Source organism: Glossina fuscipes, unplaced genomic scaffold (assembly GCF_014805625.2).
Source record: "Glossina fuscipes isolate IAEA_lab_2018 unplaced genomic scaffold, Yale_Gfus_2 3, whole genome shotgun sequence".
Lineage (NCBI taxonomy): Eukaryota > Metazoa > Arthropoda > Insecta > Diptera > Glossinidae > Glossina > Glossina fuscipes.
In genome coordinates this window covers 2266288-2287807 of record NW_023998417.1, presented here as the reverse complement: position 1 = coordinate 2287807, position 21520 = coordinate 2266288, and the positions used below count along the sequence as shown (strand labels likewise).

Here is a 21520-nt window from a genome sequence, read left to right as displayed (position 1 = left end):
TGGTTTGTTGCGAATTACGCCTAAACTCCATCAGACAAATGTAGAAAAATTTGGGCGATACCTGTACACTACCTGTGGGTAGTACCTGTACGAAAATGGACCACGCCTATGCAACCTTATTTTTCAACACCTTTATAAGGCATAGAAACTAACTTTAATAACCCAACAAGTTGTATAAATTCTTGGCCAGTTTCGAATTAGGAATCCATCTGTCCATCCATCTGTCTATCTGCGCAACTGTGAAGTATCTGTGGTAAACACTCTTTAATTAGCGCAAATGAAGATGTTGCGTACAAATTTACAGAAGAATTTGGAAGTGGCTTAAAGTTTTCCAAGCACACATCTACAACGCCCACATAAAAAAATCACCAGTGTCCACTCCAGAGAGGATGAAAATTTAGTTTTTTACTTTTCTTTGTTTTTTTTTTTTAGGTGAAGCCTATAAGAGATTCGGTCACGACCGAATATAATTTCCTTACGTGTTAATGTAAATCTTCCAGTTATCTCAATAAATTTGATTAAATTTTAATAAAACAGATGAGATAGAAATTTAGCTTTTGGACCCAATAAGTTGCCTTTCCCTGTTTAAGATTTATTTACGCTATTTGCTTCGAAAAATTGTTAATAGATTTTTGAAAATTCTTTTGTCTTGTAAACATGTACACACATACGTATACAAATACATGTATCTGGATAAAATAAATAAATATTTTACAAATATTTTTCGAATCTCGAGCAATCGTTTTATAAATAGCATTAGCTTTGACGGACAACAAGCATACATATTGCTTGAATTGTTATCGATGAAGTTACCTGAATGTTCTGTAAGGCATTTATTTGTGGCAAGCTAATGATATTCACGGAAGGTTTTCCTATCTTGCTAATAGCTCAGCCAATTAACCAACGGATGAATGGGTTTTGTGTATGACAATCCACTTCAATACAAAAATTTTTCAAATTGAGCTCAGGCAGGAGCAGAAGAATAAGAGAACGTTAAAAATATTAATGCAACACAACTGAAGGCATGGAAACGTAAGAACACTTAATAGAAGAAAAATATAGAGGAAGTTTTACACAAGACTCGCAGTTTATTTAAGTTTGTTCACCGACTTCTTCGCTGCTTATACGACTATGATTTTGTACTGTAGCGAAACAATAAGAAGAATTTGAATGTAGCCGAGGGAAACTTTTACAGTTCCCAAGATCCTGCAGAAAGAGCTATGAACTTGAATACCCTCACGATCTGTAAGCAATTAGATCTAAGTTTGTTTGGCAGATTTACGTTGAGGTTTTTAAATTTCGTCATTTTGGGCAAAGCCAAGAATTCTGAACGGATTCCAGAAGAAATTTCCAACACTTATCGAATGCAAAAGCGAACGTAGTGCAGTTCTTGTTGCTTTGGAAATTTCGATGTTCAACATGGTCCACGCTATGTTCAAACAATTACAGTAAAGGTGGATAGTACGCGAGAGGACTCATTCAATTTCAAAAATTGAACACAAGAACTGAACTGAACTGAACTGAATCCCTTTTGCCCTCGTATGCCGGCTATGTATCGACATATTATTTCTTCCACCAGTTCGAGCCACGTATCGACTGGAGCCTGTGTAATTTATATTAAAATTTTTAAATGTGTTTTTTTTCTTTCCTTTTCAACACTAAACGTATTGTATTTCGTATAATTGAATTTTTTATATCCATCACCGAAGGATGAGCGATATATTCATTTTGTTAAAACGTTTGCAATGCCCAGCAGAAAACATCGAAGACCCCAGTATATGTATTCTTGGTCAGCATCACCGACCGATTAAAGCATGTCCGTCCGTCCGTCCGTCCGCCCGTCCGCACGTTCGCCCATCTGCCTGTCTGTCCGTCTGTCACTCTGTCTGTTGAATATAATTGTCTTACTTGTTTTTATTGACATCATTTGGAGTGGATGAGAAAAGGAGGAGGAAGAGGAGGACGAGGGAAGGCGTAAGTTGATAGTTAGTAAGGGATTAAGAGCTTAAATAAGAAAGTTTTATGTAATAAATGAATTTTTAACATCTTTAAATCTTTACAATGAATATCATCGACGTTCGACGAGCAATAAATTTTTCCGCTTTTTTGACTTCAATAAGTGGCATTAAATATTTATATAAAAAAAGAATTTCACTTATCAACTTTAGTTTGTATTGATTATGTATTTTATTTACGACTCAGTAATTTCACTTCTACAAACGGTCGCTTGCCTGTTATTAAAAAAAAAAAGAAGAAGAAAAACAAGATATTCAATAATATTCTTTTTCCCTTCCACTTATATGAAAAGTGCGGAAATTCTAATAAAGATGTAGAATTGTGCTAACAGTTCATGGGAGTGTGACGCAGTGCGTGGTTTATGTATTACAAAAAAAAAAAAAAGAAAAAAGCAAAAAGACTCTAATAAATGCACAACTTACTCGCAACTCCTTGCATTTGCTATTGTAATCAGCATAAAATTGCAATTCTTATCACAACAACAATTTCTCAAAAGTTTTGTTATACAACATAGTTACACTTTTATGTAAGTAAGCATTCTAAGCCGTGTAACACTACATTAACCAGAAGTAGTCGTTCGCGAACCATGACTACATTTACACATGCATGTAATAGTAGCAAAACTTAAAGCATCTATTTCAGCGAATATTGGGTTAACGAGAACGTAATGTTGCAGTAAATTTTCCTTTTTTTTTGTTTGGAAGAAGTGAAATTTAAACGCCGTCCTGATGAATTATTATCCTCAAGGCTATTACAAATATGCCTCAAGTTTACTCTGTTGTATGTTTACTCGGACAGTGTGAAGGCTCAGTAGAGCCTTTCATTGCTTGGTATGAATGTAATCTTTTGATGCTTGTGAGCCTGTGACGGTAACAACGACCGTCTGATAAGATCACAGCCTGAATTTTTTCCCGTTTTTTTTTTCAGCCATCCCCGTTACCTTACCCGTGATCATATTTAACTTGTTTGATTCCTTCGAATACTTCGAAATATATGCTATGCTTACTAACTTAAATTGTAAGACCAAAGCTAGTTCCGACTTTTGTTCTCATATATCACAGGCAGACGTGTCACACTTCACTAGTAGCTTACCATATAAATCAAAAGAAAGGACTCCTACTAAATATATATATAAAAATTCCTTAAGACATTCCGATGACTGAATATGTCAACGCTGGCTATGTGTCGTCATTGTGATGCTTATGTCGGGATAGACTCGACTTTACTTTATTTGAAGTTATTAAGTAAGAAGTAAGTGGTAAGTAAAACAAAATTAGAAGAAAGGATTAAAGTGCTTCCAAAAGCGAAAAATAGTACTGGCTTGACAGTTTGCGTAAAGGCGACGGTTTGCAAAATTTTATTTTAAATAAGGGGAACCGCAATTAATTATGATAGATATATCGTAGAATCAATCGCATTCGAACCATGTTATGTAATAAAATTTCTAGTTAGTTAACTGTTTATAGCTAAACCGAACAACTCGGAAGTGTTTAAGAAAGTGTAACAATCTCTACGACAACCTAAAATTTGTGCCACAACTCTGAACACATGGAAATGTTTATGCTTAAGAAAGGAAGGGAAGAATTGCGTGTTGCCGTTGTTGTTGTTGTTGTTCTATTATTCTATTTATATAAATATGTAAAGGTAGTTAAAATGAATTTTCTAGTAAAATACTTGTACATGGGAACATACACAACCGCCTTATTCTTTCTTATATATTAAATAAACATCGTGTACACTTGCTTATGCGAGTCTCTATTGAGACCAAATAACTTATTACATTTATTTATTTACTTTGCATGCTTGCATTTAGCCAGAGGCGTATATGATTGCTTCTCCTGAGGTGCAAATACAGTGTCAATATTATTCTTTCTATCTAATGTAAATATAAAAATTGCAATAATAATAAATTTCTAATAAATATTTTAATTAAATATAAGGCGATCTAATTTTACTCTTATGATCAAACGTTACATTTATGCAAAGAACACTCTCGTTGCAAATTGCATTGTAAAACCATACGATAATATGTTCGTTAAGCTTATTCCTATTAATTATTTATTTATTTATTTTTTGTTTACTTGTTAGTTTTCATTTAATTCGCATTGTTGTAATACGGTAGAAAAGATCATAGAAATAACAATCCGCAGTAGTAAGCCCGTAATGTTGTGTCAAGTAATCACTTGATATTTTGGACATATATTATTAGTTTCGTTTGTCGGATTTACTTTAAAACTCGCTCTCATAGAGATCATCTCAATATAAATTAAAATTTTCGTAACGTTTCTGGAAAGAAATCTTATCCATAAGGCATTGATTGCAATTTAAAAATTAAAAATTATTGAGCCCTTTAAAATCTTCAATCGATAACACATTCATGATTGTAAAAATATATTTTCCCTTATACTAAGTTGATCAGCCACACTTGCGGCTAGGAAGAATGTAAACAGAGATAAGAGAGAAGTTTTGCATACTTGCGTCGATTTGAAAGTGAAAAACGTCAGACATATTGGGAAAGACCAGTGCAAGTATGTTGGGGGGCAGCGTTGCTATTAAAGGACGGGAGGCTACGATAAGAGGAGATAGTGATGCGTTATTGCGGGCAAGTCAAAGACGAGCTCCTAACGGCACTGGATAAATCAAGTAGACCTCTTGATAGTCTCGATTAGCAACATACTATGGAATTATGGAACAAGCGAACTATAGAAAAGTGGAACTACAAGGAAAACACGTCGATGCTCAAGGTCACAGAGACTCGCACCTCGTTACCCATGTGCATCTAAGTTCAATGCTACAATGGTGTGGAAACTCCTGCCCAGATATGCCAAGATCTTGCCAAGATCTAGATGATGTGAATAAATCGCATGAAGGCTGCAGTGAGAGTATTTTTTGTATCGCTTTAAAAAACCCAAACTATTGGTTGCCCTCTTCTTCCAATCCATGCACGTGTACATGTTCGTGTTATGGACTTTTCATTTCGTGGTTTTAACGCATTAATAATTCCAAATGACATTTTAACTGCGACTTACTCGAATTAGTTAAATTCTTAGAGACTGATAAGAATATCATACACGTTATAGTAGTTGTCATCCATATCGCATAGTTGATGTTTTTTAACGTTTTAATAATAAGCGACCATTAACCTGCATTAAGTCGTTGTCGGCATCATTAGCATAAGTTAAGATTAGGTCTTACATTGATCCATAGAAAAGTTTTTAATGAATGTAATCAAGTTTACGCATCTCTTTGTGAAAGCAATTCAATCCTCTGCTATGAATAATCGAAAGCGATTCCAATTGAAAATCTTTTTTTAGTATTCTTGATGTTAAAGTAATAGATACAATAAATATAATATAAAAAAATTGATTATTTTAATTTAAAAAAATATTAATTTCAAATTTTAGATAATCATGCGGTACGACAGTTGCCAGTTTTAAGTAATTGATAATGATATTTATAAATTTTCATTTATAAAGAATTTCTTAACTGTAACTGTCTATCTAATAATCAATGTCAAATTGTGTCATTTGCGCTTTTTTTTTTTTTTTTTTTTTTTTTTTGTTCATATCTGACAAAGATTTTCATTTCAAAGCATTACAAGTTTTATATATACAACTGCACAGTTGTATGTCATGGTATTGAATAAGGCGTGCGAAGTGCGAAGAAAAGAGCATATGTCGACAGCGTTACTTCTTCGTCGGTTAATAAAAGTACAAGCCATTTTTGTATCCTACAGAAGAAGGGCTTTTATTTTGAGAATCCCTTGGCGCTCAAAAATTCATTGGTATACCCAGGCGTAGCAATCATATCGATGCTTTATGCTAAGTAGCACAAGTAAATTGTAGGCGTTTAAAGGTTAAAGTGAAACGGTTAATACTAAGAACATTTAATTGATCGAACCGCCCCCGCTTGCTGTTCAAAAAAAAAAAAAAAACAACAACACAAGTATACTTTTTGACATGTTATCCGTCCATCCACCCATACAGCCAAGCCGGTTCGCAAGCACACAATTCGCAAATGCCAATCTGTTTAGTTTACTTATCTGTTTTCAAAAATGTGCGCGATCTTCTAAATGTCAAACTATCGTGATTTGTCATGTCATTCGATTTAATGTAAGATAGTGACATGGAAAACGTTATTAGCACTGAACATGACTAAGAAAAGTCTAAATGATTTATATAAATGTGAAAAATCATTATCTAAGGAGAAAAAGGAAACTTATGTTAGCAGTAGTATGGGAGCATGAAACATGAAAATTCATTTTAAGAACATATCTATGCTTTTATTCTCGCTAGAGTCTCGAGGAGAAACTGAAATTACGTCAATGTCATTATTTTTGTTACCGTAACAAATTCATTTAGAAATTAAAAAGCAATATTCACAAGTAAGAAAATCATCTACAGCTGTGGCCGAATCTTTTCCACTCATCAAGTTGATCTTAGAAAGGAAAAAAAAAACTGAAACTTCGATGCTCTTTAATATTAGTTGGGCGTAGCTCGATGTTCTTAGTTGTTCACAGGAATCATAAAACCTTCAAAAGCTTTTTGAGTAAGAAACGCAAAAAAAAAAAATTGAATTCTTCTCAATGTCTATTGCGCCATAGGCGTATTCTTTGATCGATTTAGCAAAAATTACGATACCAAGCCATACGCAAGAACTTTCAATGTTTTTCCTAAATTTGAAGACAATTTATTATGTTTGAAGATCCGTAGTATGCTTACCACAAATGGAAGTACGGACGGACAGACATCTTCCTTATTGGTATTACAAACAAAATGAATACACTTTCAATTGACGGTGACGGCTGGAAAACGAATCAATTTTCTATAATAGGTGAGCTTTTCACATATGCACATACATTCGAATTTGTTGTGCGAGAAGGTAATACAAGGAAAATCAAAAAATAATAAGTAAGTTACGAATTTTTTTTTGCAATACAACATGTTTCAAAGAATTTTCACTTGTAATGCGTGATTAAATTAAAAGAATCTATTAAGAAAATCAATGAAGATTTTCCCTTTTTCTCTTCCCTAATAAAGTTTACTGAAATATCGAAAACAATTCAATGTAGACGTCATTCTGTGTCAGTACAGGAAATTTGTTCTGATTGAAAGAAAATAGCTTTGCGTTAAATCTTTTTTAATGATAAGTCATAATTGTAGATGTATGCACACATAGTACACATAGTACACTTTCATAGATAGATAGTATTGGCATAATAAAAAGAACAGATTTATTATTTTGCAGATGTTCAATGCCTTTACATTCAATTATACTTATATTGAGTGTCATTTAAATTTATGATGTCTTTTTGCCTTTTTCAATGCTTCTTCTTCTTCTTCTTTCCTCTATTCATTGCGAATTTTTTTATAAAAAAAAAAAATTTTTTTTTTTTTTTTTTTATAATATATTTTGTTTGTTCGTTTGCTGTCATCAGAATTTTTTTTCCTAACTCGTTATTACCGATGATCTGAATGCATGACAGTTCGTTTTTAGTCTCATCATTTTGTAAAAAAATAAATAAAAAAAAAAAATGCTCTTTAATCATTTTAAAGTTTTTGTTGAAAATATATAAATAAATATGAAATTAGTTTGCGTTGACAAACTCTAATAGTAGTCGCTTTTATATGTCAAAATCGATTAAGTATTGGAAAATTTAAGTTCGTTGTTCTTAAATATTTTTATTAGCCGGAAAGAAATAAAAAAATTTTAAAAAACAATACTTTATTTGGTGAGCAAAGTTTCTCAGAAGCGTTGTTACTTTGTGTACTAATTTCAATAGTCTTCCACTTCTAGGGTCTTATGTAGCAAGAGTTTTGCTGCCAGGTTAGAGTTATCGATGATTTCTCTTCAATTGAAAGATTTCGGAAATTTTTCGCTTTCTTATAACTTTTATGGATTATTTTATGCATTTATTCATTAATCATAAAAATTATGCAAAAGAAAATTGCGTCCGTCAAACAAAGCTTTTATCACCATTATCGTATAAAAGCTTGAAAAAAATGGCAAGTTTTTTTGATTTTATAATATTGGATGGGCGTGGCTGATTTTTTCTAGTTTTTGAAATAAGAATGAAATTTTATATGGTGCATGTGGTGCATTTTATGAAAGCGAAAATGTAGATAGTTTTTGTTGTATAGGTGTAAGGAAATTGTAGGCGTGTCTATTGACCGATTTGAGTCATACTCATATTCTTTTGCAAATTCATCAGCGTTGGCTTAGTTTTTAGTAGCCAGAAGACTGTTTACAATACACATTATACGGACGGATGGACGGAAATGCTTAAATTGATTCGCAATTCGGATTTCCCACCGCACCTCTTATTCACCTACCATTTATTTACAGTTTTGTACCCAAAGATCGAATCGAATACCTTTGCTTTTTTTTTTTTTTTTTTTTTTTAATTATTTTGATTGTTGGTCCAGTTTGCCATCTACCTGTTGCTTGAGTAAACAATGCGAGCTCTTCGCATTTCAAGCAATTTTCTGCCAATTTCATTGATTTATTTTTCAATGGTTTTGCAATTTTTTTTCTAATTCTGATTAAAGGTAATCGCTACGTTTAGTTACGAATATTGTTTTCTTTCTCAATATCATTTATTTATTAAAGAATCTTAATCATATATAAAAATTGTATGCATTCCTAATGATCATTAAAATTGCTTGACCAGCATCTAATGGAACTTTAATTTGTAATCAAAATTTTTTGGAATATCATAGAGTTCAACGGTGTTCGTCATCATTATGCTCTAGTCTTGCCGCAAACCAATCGTGCGAAAATACTTTAAAAAATGATGTTTTTTTTTTTTTTGGTTTCGCAGTCCTGAAATGAATAAGAAAACTAAACGGCGGAAAAATTCCTCTGTATAGCTGTACTTGTGTTTTTTTTTTTTTTTTTGATAAGTGCTTGCGGTTTGAATATCGTAAGTACGGCTAAGTTCATAGTATAAAAGATTTCATCGTATACCACTTAGTTGCGGTCATTATATTTCATTGTGTTGGCACTGTAATGAACTTTATTCCGGTAAATATGGCTGCAATCGTTACTAATAGTAAACGTTTACTTTCTTTGTTGTTTTATTTCCAAAAAAAAAAAAAAAAAAAAAAAAGTTTCGGGAATTTTTTCCTTTTTATTGGCAGTAAAATTGTATATTACAACAATAAGGTTAAGTAATTCATATCAATTTGTACATGAACGTGAATGAACGAATGAATTGATTAATTGAGTATCGAAGCGGTACACTACAATGTTTAAAACGCATTATAATTTTTCCATTTAAATGAAGCAAATTTATCGGAACGAATGGACAGAATTCCATTTTTGAAAGTAAGCCTTGATGGAATTTTTTAGATAAAAGCAAGCAAGCGTGGACCTATTGATAAATAATGGAAGATCTTCATCAGAAATGATCATAACTTTTTTCCATTCTTCAATATATGATCAATCCGCTCGGGAGATCTCCCTTATGTCATCCTGCGATGGTGAGAAACGAGCGAGGTAAAGAGAAAACAGAGAGAGAGAGAGAGAGAGAAGGGAAGAGGGATAGAGAGATAAAAGAGAGTCTTCCAGAAGATATCGTCCGCCATTCTCACATGCGCTAACTATACAATATAATAAATAAATTTGTTCAACAAACCAGATGAGGCGAGAAGTTTTACAAGGTAATGAATAAAGCGCGACAAATATCGATGCAAAACTAATTAACAACAAGCAAGCAACGGCATTTTTTAATTATCCTAATCAAATTAAGTTTACAATATTAATTTAAATGATTTCATTTCCAATGCATATATATATATATGTCTGCGTAAGCGATATATAAGAGCGAGAAAATGCAATTTTAACTTCAGTCATATAATGTGTTCGGTTGTTTGTTTACACAATTTAATATCAAAATCATTAACAATGCAAGTGTTTTTGAAATTTCATTTCAACTTTTTAATATTTGCCATCATATTTGTGATTATTGGTTATGTGAAAAGTGAAGCAGAAATTCGATCAGATCCCGCTTGGAAGCTTTATTCAAATCCTCAATACGATCCACCGTGGTGCCCATTTATCAATTTTAGACTGATAGGAATGGCTAAGGATAACGGCACTAAGACCTGGTTGGGCGGTATTTGTTATAAACAAGACAATATCGCACTTTACGATATCTTTTTCAAAATGTCGCCTAACGGTATAACGGTAAGTTTCTATTCAAATGGTGTTATTTTTTTTTAATTTTCTCAGTTAGTTATATGTAACGCCCAGCGTCAATTTTTCGAGCGATTTCTGTTAGTTCATTTTTGTTTTCAACCTATAGGTGGATTTTGTCCCAAGACGGAACCTTATTGCACATTGATCGATGATTGATAGATGGACTTTACAGCCACTGCCCAAACAATATTCAATTTCGTTTATTTACTTAATTGCAATTTTTGCAAGTTTTTGAGCGATCAGCAACATTCCCCGCTTCCCCATAGAATCATTCCTACGAAAAGTGAGCTTTCATTTTTCATATTCTACGATGAAAACTTATTCCCACTGCTAATTTGGTGTAAAGATTAACTAAGCCAAATTTGTACTACCTAGGTTTAGTTTTTGCGATATCATCTCATCATAGAAAAGATCTTTGGGGGCTCTTGACACCGGAAGAAAATAATGAAAGAAGATATAATAAGAGACACTGGTCGGATCTCCAAAAACCTTACAGGAGGAATTTCTCAGTTTCTCAAAACCTTGTCACCACATTATATGCAAAGCAAAACGATCATCATAAGCATTTTTTTTAAAACAAAAAAATAATTTTACGATTGACTTATGCAACCGAAAGTTCTAAGCGTCGAATTTATATATATGTCCACATAAACCATCATCCATTTTTGATCTATTCCTTGTAGCCATTTATCTGGATTTAAATATACCACTTACCTGTATAAATAATGCAGGTAAAGGAACTATGAGTTAGCTCGTATTGCCTAAGGGCACACAATCCCCGAATTATTTCTCTAATCTAGTCAGTTAACTTGTTAAAAACAGATAAGAATTGTTCAAGGATTTTTTTAAACGATTCCTATAGAGTAATATTTCCGAAAGTTTTTATAAATTATAGGAAATAAAATTTAAATTAAAATTAAATGTAAAATGAAATATCGAAAAGAAAAAAATCTTTATTATTATATTTCAGTGGGATACACAAGGCGATGACTGGAAACTGCAAGAGAATAATTTAACATCATTATTTAAAAGAACTAAGCAAGTCCTTAACGTATGGTCTTTAGAGAAATAATCGTTTATCGCTTTACTTCATTTAGATGGTTGACGGAGTCTGGAATTGAAAATGACGAACACGCAAAATTTTGGTGGACATTCAGGCATATGGAGCACAATCCGATTATCCAAAATGAATGGCCCGATCATTTGAAAAATCAGTTAAAATCTGCGCTTGAAATTTGTTGGTGGGCGGGCTTGCGTTTAGGCAATTGGCACAAATATCAAAAAGCTTTACAATCATATATAGCCAGCGGTACAAATGCCCATATTTTACTTGGCGGAACATTAGGTGAAAGGGTACCTGAGGAGCTGGCTGATATTAGTATTGAATCTGTTTGTCATTTATATATCTATGAGTATGTAGAGCCTCTAAATACTCACGACCAGCCAATATTTGTCTTCGGTTATAATTCTCCTTTTGCTGATGTTAGTAATATTAACTATCAGTGTGACGTATGGGTTATGCAATTTATATCTAAATGAGAATTTTTTTTAACTCTTGCAGTTCTATAATCGCAGCGAGATTGTCTTTTGCCCAGACATCTGTTCTGAGATTCCATGGTTGAGTTCAACGTGGCAAACATTTAATTACTCCACAATGGGTATAATGTTTTGTTGCACAGTAGACGAAGTCAAGCGCACCCATTTACATCTCAATGTAGACGAAATAAATGTTGTGGAAAAATACGTAGTCGGATTAAAATAATTTAACTTTTATTTACATATAATAATAAATAAGTAAATAAATATCATCATGAAGATCTTCTCTGCTGTCCGAGAGATAATATAGTTTTCGATTTGTTAAAAACTATGCGAGAAAACCAATTAGAATTAATTACAATTATATAGATATATATATATATATATATACATTGTGAATCGAATTCTTTACAACACAAACACATTTGATAATTTTCGATTTCCATTAGATATGCATAATTACACGCACACGGTAAATTTTTATAACTCCCATCTCAAGCGATATTTTGGATTCGTTTAGATTTTGTAACGTTTTGAGTCTTATACTAAATAATAGACTGAACAGCGAAAGCGATTTAATGTGTCTTTGTTTGCACCTCTTAAAATACACTATCGCAATCAAGGCCTTGCTTCGAGAAACGTATACTTGACTTCAGATTACATCGGTAAATAGATTCGGTATATGACGTTGCCCTAGAGTCCCGCCCGTAGTTAAAAAATAATCTTACAATTTTTTTGGAAATTATTACTTGAAAGATCCATAAAATTTTTGTATACGCCTTGCAATTGAGATTAAGGCTAATGGCTCTAATCCTTACACACAATCACTTACATGGGTTTAACGAAGCCGTATATATATATGTATATATTCCGTAGAATAAAAAATTGCAATAATTCAATCTAAGCGTAACTAAGAGATATTACTTCGGATACGGTTCCGCAATTTTTTTGATTGATTTGTACTGGAAGTAAATTTGTTATGCGATAGGGTCTCGATTTTTGATAATTATTGCTTTAACATGCAGTTAGTAATAGTTTACGTTAATAACTTGTTGTAGTTAATTACAATTCTCTTCTTTTTTTTTTGCCATCTTTACGCTCGACAGCAATGAGTTTATATGCAAAGAGAACATTTTCTTATAAAAACTTCAAGTCGTCGAACTTGTTCTCAATTGAATAAATAGAATTAAGAATATATTTTTCGCTTGTTAAGTGAAAAGTTAATTTTTCCAATAATTTTTCAATTTTTTATATGTAAAATTTCCTTTTATGACTCATCTTTCGTTTTCAGTTAAAACATTTTTTGTTGTTTTATTTCAATTTAAATAAATCCTTTCAATGTCCGAAAATGTACAGAAAGTTAAATAATGGTATGAAAGGAAATAATAATAATACGATTAAAAATATCGCATTTATTCATTAAGCGCTAATCTAATTATGACAATTATGCGCCTTGGATTGACCATTAATTACGTTTTTAAGTATTCAACATTTTTAATGTAACACCCGCTCTGCCCGCATACGTATTACATTCCTATTGCTGATGTTGTTGTTGTTTTTACCATTGAGCTTACCGTCGAACAGCAGTGTGGCAATAAGAGCAAAACGATAACAGGTTAAAGGAGTATGTCAGTTGCATTACTGAACCGTAATAACTTTATTGGTCAATCAATTGTCAACACTCGAAGCGAATATATGCATTAACATAAATAAGAAATATGTATATGTATGGAGAAGGACTGTGCATATACGGTATATAATACATGAACAGGAAAAATGTTAAGTAAAAAGCAAAGGAAAATAAAAAATAAAAATAACTCTAATGATTGCAGTGCAAGTTTTACTTGGGAATTATTTTAGTGAAGAGGAAGCAAGATTCAAGTTATAAGCACAACAAAAGTGATGAAAAATTGCCCCAGGTCCAAAGTTTCCATAGCAATTTGTACTTAGACATTTTTTTTCGAGAAATTTTGAATATTGCAATGGTTTTCTACGTAACAACTTTTCAGAATAGGGCGTGCCCAAAAAAGTGGACCGATCCGCACCATTTTGAATAGCGTTTGTGCTTGGTCAAAACACGTCACTGTACCAAACTTCAGCAAAATATCTCAAAAATTGCGACCTGTAGCTAGAACACAAATGTACATGGCGAGACATCAGACTGATAGACAGACTTAGATCAATTTAGATTATGATTCTAAATCGCTCGGTAGAATATAAGATGAATTTATTTTAAGCCCTTCTGCATGTTACATACATTCGTACTAATTTAAATTACTCTGTAACACAAGTGGTGTAGGGTGTAAAAATGTATCGGAAAGCAGAGATAAAGCGGCTATGAGAATCTGCGGTACTATTAAATGTGACAACAAATGCTGTACCTTCTTCTATATACAGATTTTTACAGGTAAATTTTTTGCCTTAAAAAAATTTCTTATTACCCTTTCTTATAATCTGACAAATCAACATTGATTGCACGTATTTAATTTATATTTTGTGTTTGTGTGCTTATCTGTTATTAAATAACAAATAGCATCTTTAATCTAATTAGAAAAAGAATTATTCTCATATATGCATATAAAGGCATTAAAGGCATTCTCTCAACCCCATCTTCTTCTCATTAGCATTGCTAGGAAAGCAGAAACAAAAAAACTTTCCAAATATTACTTTAGCTTCAGATCCTCTCTTTCTTTTGTTCGTTTTTAAAGAGTAATTCGTATATCATATAATAACAATGCATGTTGTGTACTCATTTAGGTCAAATTTTATTAAAGGTAAACACACACACATAAACACTACTGGGTAGAAAATCAGTTCTCCATTATAAGTGAAGCAAAGGAGGTGTGTGAAACTTTTTTCAGGCAATTTAAACATTTTTAAAAGAAATATAATGTAATTATTGCAAAATATGAAGAGAACGTACATTGCAATTAAAGCAGCAAAAATTATCAAAATCTTAAGAGATAAAGTATTATTTGGTTTTATTTTGAGTGTGAAATATTATTACTCGTTACATATTGAGTGAGTTCGGTGTTTTCACAATAAAAGAGACTCGTTAATGCTACGATAATAATTTCTATTTGGAACATACGCATATATGTAGTGTAGTACAAATCAAAGTTCGGGCAGGGCAGGGCAGGGAATAGTTTTCAATAATAATTTTTTAATTGTAATTATTTCTGTTAGTAAGCAGGCCGGCATTTAATATACACATACTATCAGATCAAAATTCAAACAATTGATTTCTTTAATAAATTATGCACGCAAGTATTTGTGACTTATCGTTTTATGATCTCCTTCAATACATTGAAAATATAGAGAAAAAAGAAATCTTAATTCCTAATCATCTCTTTCCTCTCTGCCCGCTTCTATGCAGTTATGCAATGAGGTGCAATAATACTGCGATATCGATGAAATTGTTCTCTTCTCGCCAAAAATTTAATAGAATTCTGTAAATTGCATATCAACGAATAGGCAGGGGTATGTGTTTCTAACACTTTATTATTACTAATTAGTTCTTATTTGCAGAGGACATGTGAAAGGTGTGTGAAATAATTGCGGGACGTTTTAAGCAAGTATTTATTAATAATATTAAGTTCTTAAAATTTAGTTATACGAATGGTAAAATAAAAAATAAAAATTTATGCCGCGTTTATATCGGAAAACGGCAAAAATGTAATTACACTGTCGATTGGTTTTGCAAGTAAGTAAGGTGAAAATTTATGAAAAAAAAAAGAAAATGGAGACAATCGTGCATAGTCGTGTTTATTTCGGTAGTGTTAAAAGCTGTTCTTCGAAACAAGTGGCAAAAAAATATTCAATGCTTTATAAAGCAAACTGACAAACGTAAAAGCATGTCGTTAATAAGACAATTGATGTAGGTAAGGCCGTTCGCGTAATAGTTATTCGTGTAAAGTCTTAAAATCGTAATTGCTGTCGATAAAACAAAATGATTTTTATTCGTAATGGATTTTTTTACTTCGACGCATACACATACATTCTTCTAGCCATTAAATACATCAATGCATAGTCAAATTGTTGAAGCAGTCTTTTAAAGGTAAGTTGATACGTAGATACTCACAATGTTACAGAAAAAACGCCATATATGTTTTTTGTTGTCATTAAAGAATTAATACGTAGCTAATCTTACTTGTGTAGTACATCCCAACTGTTGCTTAAGACATTCTTAAAGATGGTTTTTCCGTATTTTATTTTGAATGAAATGTATAATAAAGTTTTTTTATTGCCCTTTGATAATATGAACATTAATATATTAAGCCTTTTGACTTCAAATTTAAGACACATAAATCATGAAAAATGCGGCAAGCGATAGATAGTTCGCCTAACTCTTGTCAGTTAAAACAATGATAAAGAGCGCGGAGGGGGACATAGAAAAGCCGGGAGTGCTAGTGCACTAAAGCCGTTAAAAAAGTTTTGCAACTTTTTCGAGATATCTGCACATTGATAAAGGGGCGGAGATCACGAGAGAATGAAAAGAAGGAGAGGGTCACAGTAGAACACATGTTGACAGATATGGTTTGGAAAACCGTCAATAAAAAAAAACTTTATCGTTTGTATATCAATCATAAGCAACCATTTAGACTGGAAAACGAATTGTAGTAAGATTGTGTCATAATATGTAAAAGGGGTACTCTTTTTGACTTTGATTTAACATACCATCCTATAAATATTAAAAACGAAGCAAAACCTTAATATCTTTTTATCTCTTTCTTTCTTCCCCCTTCTGTACAATAACCATTGCAGCATAATAATAGTACGATGAGAGTTAAACTGTTTTTCTCCCGTTAACTTATTAAACTTGTGCAAGTCCTATTAAAGCCATAAGTAGCAGCATGTATTAGGAGAAGCTGGAGCCTTTTTATTTTGTATACATCACACGTACAACGTTGTATTGCTTTTCATGGCTTCCAATTGCATCTCTTTCAATATCTTTAAATATCATCTGGATCTCTTTATCCAGGTTGAACGATTTCTACTTCTTCATTCGCTGACTCGAATTCGCTATTTGTCTTGTCGAACGCACTAATATTTTCATCTTAACTTTCAACATCAGAATTAATGTTTTCACAACGCTTGACATCTTCTTCCACAAGTGCTATATTAACATATATATATATGTATTCTTTGGCTTTGTTAGGCTCAATAAAATAAACATCTCTCTACTCACTATTGCTATCACTTCTAACGCTCTAATTGATGCCCTATTACGCGCGTAGAGATGCTGCCGTGTAGACTGCTTCAGCTCACAGTGACTCATCTATGCCAACACCAATCAGCATACACCCTGCCATTTCAATTAACGTACGATTGAAACGCTCTGCGATACCATTTTGTTGTCATATATGTGGTACCGTTAATTACCGCAAAATTCCATTTTAGTTCAGTAACAACCAAACTCCATATCAATGCCATGTCTGAGAATTTTCAATTTGCTTTCTATTTGTCGTGCAGTCGTCACCTTGCATTGAATTGAATATTTCAAAGGTATTCTCTTTACTTGACAGAAAATAAGTGCTTACGTATTTAGATTCATCATCGATAAAAGTAAGGATATATTTTGCACCACTAATTGATGTTTTGGTCACTGGTTCACGTACATCCGCATAGACTATTTCGAGTAATTGTTTTGCTTTGCTTACTGAACCTATAAATGATTTGTAAGTGTATTTGCTTTTGAATGCAAATACCACAGGAAATTGTTGTTGGCCGATTCTCGAACCAACTGTTTCTATGACAGTTGCTTTAGACTACCAAAATTTAGGTGTCCGTAACGATTATATCATTCCATTGTCACATCTGTAGATAAATTTGTTAAAAGCTCATTGATACTAAACAAATCACTGACCTTTTTTGCACCTAAGATTACTTCCACGTGCTTATCCGCGATGACTTCATCACGTTTTATAAACCGGATAAGATACCGATGATCAATGTTCCTGTCTACTCACAAACAAGTGCAGCGCGAACCTGGCATATAGGCGTGGCCACTTTTTTCCATTGTTTTAGGGGTACTACAGCATCGTTTACGTTTAAATTTTGGTCGACTTATCTGCTTTAGTTTATGAGAAATAAGCAAAAAACCCAATTTTTATTTTTTTTTTTTGGAAAACAGAGCTGCTCTCAGTTTACATGCTGCTGTAGGCGTGTTCTTCAGCCGACTGAGTTCACTTTCGACACCAACCTGCAGGCGAGAACTTTAAATGTGTCTGCCAAGCTTGAAATCGAAAGCTTCATTTTTGCGATCAGGAAACTGTTAACAATCTCCGGACAGACGGACATGCTTAATTCGATCCAGAACTTGATGCTAATCATATTTTGTGGAATCCGTTAAGCTTCCTTCTGGTGATGGGTATAAAAATTTAACGTAGGCTTAAGTCCCAAAATTGCAATTCTGTATGCAATAAAAATTTCAATGTAATGTCAACTGCGTAATAATAAACGACTTTTAACGTGAATTGCTTTAAATAAATATTTTCTAAATTAAATAATATTTATTATTACTATAAAACTTGTATACATGTATAGTGCATACGTTATTTTAACGATATCTCATAGTAATAAACAAATTGTTTATACCATAAAATAATTTATTTTATGTGACAAATAACATATATATATATATATGGAATAAATGGTGATTGCACGTGTATGTGTTTGTGTGTGTGTGTGTGTGTGCGTTTGTGTATGTTGTTATATTACCTTTTTGAATAAACATATACAATATAAATAAAATTGCCAACTGCGAATGTATGCGAATATGTATTTGTATCTATAGGTGCATGCTTGCGTAACGCGACATATGCGTTTGTTGTGCAGTCATATTTTACCATAAGACTTTGTGATAATAATTCTGAATTAGCGGCAATGGGGTGCTAATGGGAATTTGCGGTTTAGCGGTACGAATTATATTTATTTGGGAAAGTAGCAGTGAAATGATATATTTTGAAAATATTGAACCCTATTACAATAATAGAGGCGTTCTATTGAATAAGTTAAAAGTAATGGAAGGCTTAATATTTTTTCAATTATCTAAAATACTAATAAGGTATAATTATAGGGCAAACAATACTTACACATATAATAAAATGTTTATAAAATTATTTCCCGCATGTAATTGTTTGCTCTATAGATTTTATTTTATATGTGCACCCCAGAGCTTTTATTAGGATTTGTCAAAGGTAGAGCACACGCATGAGGGGAATATGTTTCCGAGACTTCAAAGAGCCTAGAAAATCTTTCTTAGCGGGAATAAGGCTAAGGTTAAGCTTGTAATTATGAAGGAATATCGAAATATGTGTAGGTATGTATGTATGTATGCTTGCAACCTATAATATGCCATCACTTTCATATAACAATTAGATATGCAACATACGACCCAATATCCCGAACGGAATTATTGTTTGCACTTTCACGCGGTCAGCTTATGTGTTCGAGTTAGCGGTAGATAGATTCGGCGAAATTTTAGTGTAAGTTATTTTTGGTTAGTTTTTTATTTGACATTATGAGTTTTAAATGCTCTCTAATTAAAGGGAAACAATTGTTAACTATTAATAATGTTTTATGGAGCGGAAGTTGTTATTTGTGGCATATTGTCACACACGATACACACAACTTAACGTTACATTCATGCACAAATGTTAGAATCAAAGAATAATTCTTTAATTTGTTAATATATAAATTATGTTAATGAAAGGTATGCACGTAATTGTGCATACTTAATTAAGCTGAAATGTATAATTTAGTTAATTAAATAGCCAAACGGTCAATAAATAATTATACATAGTGTGCGCTCATATAAAAACACGCATTAGAGTGTAATTTTTAAACATCAACATTAAATTGTTAAGAAGTTTTTGCCGAAAATTGATATAAATTGAAAAAAAAAAAGAAAAAAAATTAACTATTAATATATATATAATTTTTTTTATTTATTTTTGTTAAATATTTAATAAAAAAACTATCTAAAAAGATAATAAATAAATAAATGAGGAAAATAATCTATTATATTATCATAAATAAACAAGTAGCAAAGTTATATTCAGCGGTGACCGAATCTCGCATACCCACCACTATGCTTTTCGCATTCTACTCTTCAAGTTCTTTCACTTGATACCCATATCATTGGTACTATTAAGAAAAAAGTAGTCGCGCTACCCTCTATATTCATTTTGAAATGAACTCATTTTTGGGTAGATAATATATCTTCGTTTGAGGAATATATATATAATATAACGCCTGAAATGTCAAAAAAGTAAGTAAAAAATGAAAATTTAATCACTGGTAACTTTGGACGGGCATGACCAATTTTTTCCATTTTTGTAAGCAGTGGAAGTAGAGTGTTTCGTCAGCTTTTCGAAACTTTTATAATTTCTAAGTAAGGAGCAGAAAACCCACAAATTTTGGTTGCGTTCGAAGTTGCGTTCAGTTTACGCCTCAGTGCGGGCTTCTCTTCTGACTAATTTGAACAATTTCCTACTTTTTCTATCAAATTTGAAGTCGATATCTTCATTTTTGCGACCAGCACCACGCAGACGCACAGACGGACAGACATGGTTAAATCAAGTCAAAATTTCCTGCTAATCAGAGTCTCTGAAACTTCTTTTTGAATGTAACATACATTACGGAAAAAAACGAAATGAGTACACATACCCCCAGTCTTCAGTGGTCATTAACTTTGGACGCCCATTGAAATAATTTAAATAATAAATGAATTTCTATAGAATAAGAAATGCATCCTTTTCAAGTTTCTTATCTCAGTGGATTCATCTAGAAGAAATATTGCAATTAGATTATTAATCGGTTTGATAAGATATTTGATGGCGTAGGGCCATTAGGACTTTTACTTATGCAAAATCCAAGTTGTCATCGATAGTTTTATTTCTAACGAACCAGATGATATTAACATTGAGACGAAAAGTCTTTGATTGCGATCTTTAGAGTTACCGGCTGTTACTTATACCATTCGTCCAAGTCGGTTAGCAGATATTCTTCTACATTCTAAACGAATTAATGAATAAAGTTTTTTGACATTGAATTCAAATTGCGTTGGCTTTTACCTCTCATATGAATTATCCATGTAATCTATGATGAACCCATAGCTAACGGTTTAAATTAGAAAATTTGAATCATTTATTAAGCCTTTCAAGCATATCAATACAAAAATTCATATCATAATTGATCGCATCATAATGAAAGTGAAAGCTTGTCATATATCATATATTTTAGTTTTATATAAAAGCATATAAAAAATAAATTATAATGGCGTTGAAATGTTTTCTATTTCTTCATGTAATTTTATTAAACATATGTATTCGTGCCACATACTAATTGTATGCAGAGTCACGATTTTTGCTTACTAAGATAAATTATGATAAATGCACAACAAATGTTTTTTTTTTTTTTTTTTTTTTATTCATGTTAAGCTTTGAAGCATAATAACAGGGACCAATTAATTAATTACTAAGTGCTATTATAGTATAAATATGCAAATAAAAAAAAAAGAATAAAAATCCATACCAGTGCATACCAAGCAATTTTCCCTTTCTTTTTTTTTTTTTTCCAACATAAATTGCAATTAAAATGTAAATAATTTATAAAGTGTAGTTTAAAGTAAAAAAGAAAAAAAAAAAAAATTATAATGAAGTCATATAATAATACATCGATCTCCCGATTTACGCAAACAATTTTGTGCCTCCAAATTTTACGTATCTTTAAAAAAAAAAAAAAAAGAAACAAAAATCATAGTCGG

At 32.0% G+C, this 21520-nt stretch overlaps 1 protein-coding gene across 1 annotated transcript; it reads left to right on the top strand.

The window, feature by feature from the left end:
• The first annotated feature begins 9967 nt into the window (after positions 1 to 9967).
• On the top strand, positions 9968 to 12005 carry LOC119634855. Its single transcript, XM_038029263.1, has 4 exons — positions 9968 to 10203; positions 11186 to 11253; positions 11313 to 11697; positions 11777 to 12005. The coding sequence occupies exons 1-4, from the start codon at positions 10096 to 10098 to the stop codon at positions 11975 to 11977; spliced, it is 762 nt and encodes a 253-aa protein (XP_037885191.1). The 5' UTR covers positions 9968 to 10095; the 3' UTR covers positions 11978 to 12005.
• The last annotated feature ends 9515 nt before the right edge of the window (positions 12006 to 21520 follow it).